The sequence below is a fragment of the Tupaia chinensis genome, unplaced genomic scaffold, assembly GCF_000334495.1.
Source record: "Tupaia chinensis unplaced genomic scaffold, TupChi_1.0 Scaffold000403_1, whole genome shotgun sequence".
In the NCBI taxonomy this organism is placed as follows: Eukaryota; Metazoa; Chordata; class Mammalia; order Scandentia; family Tupaiidae; genus Tupaia; species Tupaia belangeri.
In genome coordinates this window covers 564,695-568,540 of record NW_006159905.1, presented here as the reverse complement: position 1 = coordinate 568,540, position 3,846 = coordinate 564,695, and the positions used below count along the sequence as shown (strand labels likewise).

The following is a 3,846-nucleotide window of genomic DNA, read 5'->3' as shown; positions in this document are numbered from 1 at the left end:
TCGAGGGCGTCCTGCTGCTGCTGCTCATCTTCCTGCGACAGCGGATCCGCATCGCCATCGCCCTCCTGAAGGAGGCCAGCCGGTCAGGGCCCGACCCGCAGGGACGAGGAGCACAGGGCAGGGCGGACTGGGGTGGGGTGTGGGCAAGGCAGCAGGAGCCCCAGAGGACAGGACAGAGCCGCCGGTGCCAGGTTAACACTGCTGCGCGCTGAGCCCTGCACCTCGGTTTCCCCATCTGCGGCTCAGAGGCCGTTCCTGTCTGGGCGACAGGGTTGTCACGGGGTTAAGTGACTTCCTTGACTTGTCCGTCAAGTGCCTCGAACTCAGACGAGGCCCTCCAGGTGGCGGGAGGGGTGGGTGTTGAGGGAACGTCAGGAACCCGGGCAGGGAGAAGCCAAGCATTGCCCCACCTGTCAGGAGATGGCACTCGGCGTCTGTCGGCTGACGCTACCTGCCAGGTGGTTTCTCCGTGACTCTGGGTCCCCCCCTAGGGCTGCTTGAGCCTGGTTTATTCAGCGAGCACTGCACGGGTGCCAGGCACTGGGACGCAGAGATGGTGCACGGCATGGCTGTCCTGGGTGGGGGTGGGGCAGGGCAGAAGGGGGACCTGGCCAGACGCCTGAGGACCGGCAGGCCGGGAGGGGGGCCATGCTGGTGGACATCCATGGTCTCTCTGCAGGGCAGTGGGACACATGATGTCCACCATGTTCTACCCGCTGGTCACCTTCGTCCTCCTGCTCATCTGCATCGCCTACTGGGCCATGACTGCTCTGTATCCTTTGCCACACGTGGCCCCGCCTAGGGTCCTTGGCGGGGAGGGGGACGGCGCCGGACAAGGCGCCTACTGGGCCATGACTGCTCTGTATCCTTTTTGGCAGGGAGGGGGACGGCGCGGGACAGGGTAGTGCCTACCCACGCAGTGCCTCAGTGCCGCTGGAGGAAGGCGCCCCTTTCTCTGGGGGAACCCCCACCTGGACGGAGCTGGAGGAGTGAGGCTGAATGTTAGCCGCCCTTGTGTACTGGGTGCCCAGGAGGGGCCCATGGAGACCCTGGTGACCACACTTTCCTTGACTCTCCTCTGGGTACCTGGCCACGTCGGGGCAGCCCCAGTATGTCTTCTGGGCGCCCAACGCCAACTTGCCCAGCTGCGAGAACGTGAATTCATCATGCGACCCCATGGTGAGGAGGAGGGAGGGCTGAGGGCACTCAGGGGCCAAGTGGTCCAAGACCCTCCATGTGGGAAGGAGGGTGAGGCACGGAGAGGGCAGGGAGATGGCCCAGCAGAGCCAGAGGAGCTAGCCTGCTGACTCCAGGCCCCCAGCTGAGCTGCCCTGTCTGCAGGGAAGGAAACCGCAGCTGGGAAGGCAGGGCCAGGCCTGGGGAAGCTGCAGACCAGGATTTACCCCCGCTCTCTCCAGGACGTTGCTCGGTCTTGAGGACCTCTGCCCCCTCCTGCTCCGTAACACAGAGGTGGGCCTAACACCGGCCCCTGGGCTGGCGGAGGAGGCAAAGACACCGGGCACATGAAGCGCTTAGTCCAGTCCTGACGCCAGAGAGTTCCAGAGCAGGTGGCTGGTTTTGTGTTGGTCTTCCTCCCTCAGAGCACAGTGCCCTCGGCAGGTGGGAGTCCCTGGGGGAGACTGGGAGAGCAGCTGCTTCCCGAAAGTCCCTTGTGAGGTCCCCAGGGAGAGGCCCTGACAGCTAGGGATTTACCATCACAGTGTTCATGTCACCACATCGAGCGGGGCCACAGGCGGTGTTCACAGGCATTGTTCCCACTTCATGAAAACAGGGAGGCCCGAGCACGTTTACAGGGGACACTGTGTGGCAGGCGTTGGGTGTGCCAAGTCCCAAACGGCCTGGGTCTTGTTTTCAGCTTGCTCATCATCTAGCAGCGAAGACAGGCCTGAGCCCACAGTGACGTACACAGTGGGCCGTGGTGCGTTTACCTTCTTAGAACATCCCGAGCACGCACTCAGCTTCAGAGATTAGCAAGATGTGTTCAGGGGATCCCATTTGCTAAAAAGAGTTGCTTTATATTTTTGCAACTTTTACTTTTATTTATTTATTTTAAATGTTTGGAGAGGTTTTTGCTATAGGGTGTGTGTGCTTGCCAGAAAGTCAGAGAGAGACAGAGAAATAGAAAACGAGAAATCACCCCCCAGGGGGGATGGCCACGCCACAATCCCTTCTCCTCCGTTCTCCTCTCGGGATCTTGGGCACGCACGCATGCACACCTGGCGTGAGTTTAAGCCACCAGGTCCGGGACTCGAACTGCAGTCAACTACATGGGAGTCCAACGACATAGCCATTACACCATCTGCTCGTCCTGACCACGCATTTTTAATTTTTATTATGGACCTTTCCAAACACATGCTAAGGAGAGAAATAGTACAGTGAGCTTCTGTATCCAGATTCCACAATCTTCAACTTCCTGCTATTCAGTTTGATTCATCTCCATAACTCACAATTTTCTTTAAAAAAGATTTCTGTTATCCTGATCATTCTTTGTTTTACTTTGCGTGTAGAACATATCTTGGAAACTTTTTTTTCCCCTTGGTTTTTGCTATAAGGCACATGAACTCGCTGGAGAGAGAGAGACAGAAAGCAAGAAATCACCCCCATCCCTAGGGGGATGGCCACCCCACGATCCCTTCTCCTTCATTCTCCCCGGGGTCTTGGGCACGCATGCTCACACACCTGGCGTAAGTTTAAGCCACCAGGTCCAGGACCCGAACCATGGTCAACCACGTAGAAATCCAGTGCCTTAACTGCTATGCCATCTGCTGGTGCCCATCCCACTTTTTTCTTTTTTTTTTGCCATGAGTGAGAGAACACCCCCACAGAATCTCAGTGCAGCCTCAGCGAGCCCCAGATCACAGGCACGTGTCCAATTACTCAGGCAGGTATCTGGATTCAAACCTGAACCCCCAAATGCGAGTCAGTCTCACAGAGCATTGCACTTCCCCACTGCACCACCATCCCCCCAGATTTCTTAAAGCAGATTCTGGACGTCATGCCCAGACACCTATGAAACCATCAGAATCTCAACAGATGAAGGCTTTTTAAAAAGCTAGGGTGGGGACCAGCAGTTGGCATAATGGCTTCATCGCTGGACTCCCATGTAGTTGACTGCAGTCTGAGTCCCGGACCCGGTGGCTTAAACTCACGCCGGGCGCGTGTGCGTGCGTGCCCAAGATCCTGAGAGCAGAATGGAGGAGAAGGGATTGCGGTGTGGCCATGCCCCCTGGTTGGTGATTTCTCACTTTCTGTCTCTCTGTCTCTCTGTCTCTGTCTTTCTGGTGAGCGCACACGCCCTATAGCAAAAACCTCTCCCCCCAAAGAAAGCTAAGGCTGGTGACCTGCAGGTGGCATGGTAGTTAAGGGTGCTGGACTCCCACATGGCCAACCACGATTCAAGTCCCGGACCTGGCCACTTGCTTTCTCATTTTCCCTCTTTCTCTCTCTCTTGCACACACATGTGTACTCTCTCTCTCTATATCCCTCTCTGGTCAAAATTTAAAAATAAATGGGACCAGCAGTTAGCGTAATGGCTATATCGCTGGACTCCCATGTAGTCGACCGCGGTTTGTGTCCCAGACCCGGTGGCTTAAAACTCATGCCGGGCACGTGTGCGTGCCCAAGATCCCAAGAGGAGAATGAAGGAGAAGGGATTGCAGTGTGGCCATCTCCCCTGGGGGGTGATTTCTCGCTTTCTGTCTCTCTATCTCTCTCTGTCTCTCTGGCAAGCGCACATGCCTTATAGCAAAATAAAACCTCTCCAAAAAAAAAAAGAAAAAAAATTTTTAAATAAATAAAGTTAAATAAAAATAATTATTAAAAAAA

General features: G+C 55.8%; 1 protein-coding gene across 1 annotated transcript in view; it reads left to right on the top strand.

The window, feature by feature from the left end:
* The window catches only part of SLC44A4 (solute carrier family 44 member 4), an 18,540-nt gene that overhangs the window by 10,726 nt on the left and 3,968 nt on the right, over positions 1-3,846 (top strand). The window contains exons 11-13 of the mRNA XM_006154298.3: positions 1-82; positions 680-772; positions 1,083-1,179. Coding sequence (XP_006154360.1) covers positions 1-82; positions 680-772; positions 1,083-1,179 — 272 coding nt within the window. The remainder of the gene's footprint in view (positions 83-679; positions 773-1,082; positions 1,180-3,846) is intronic.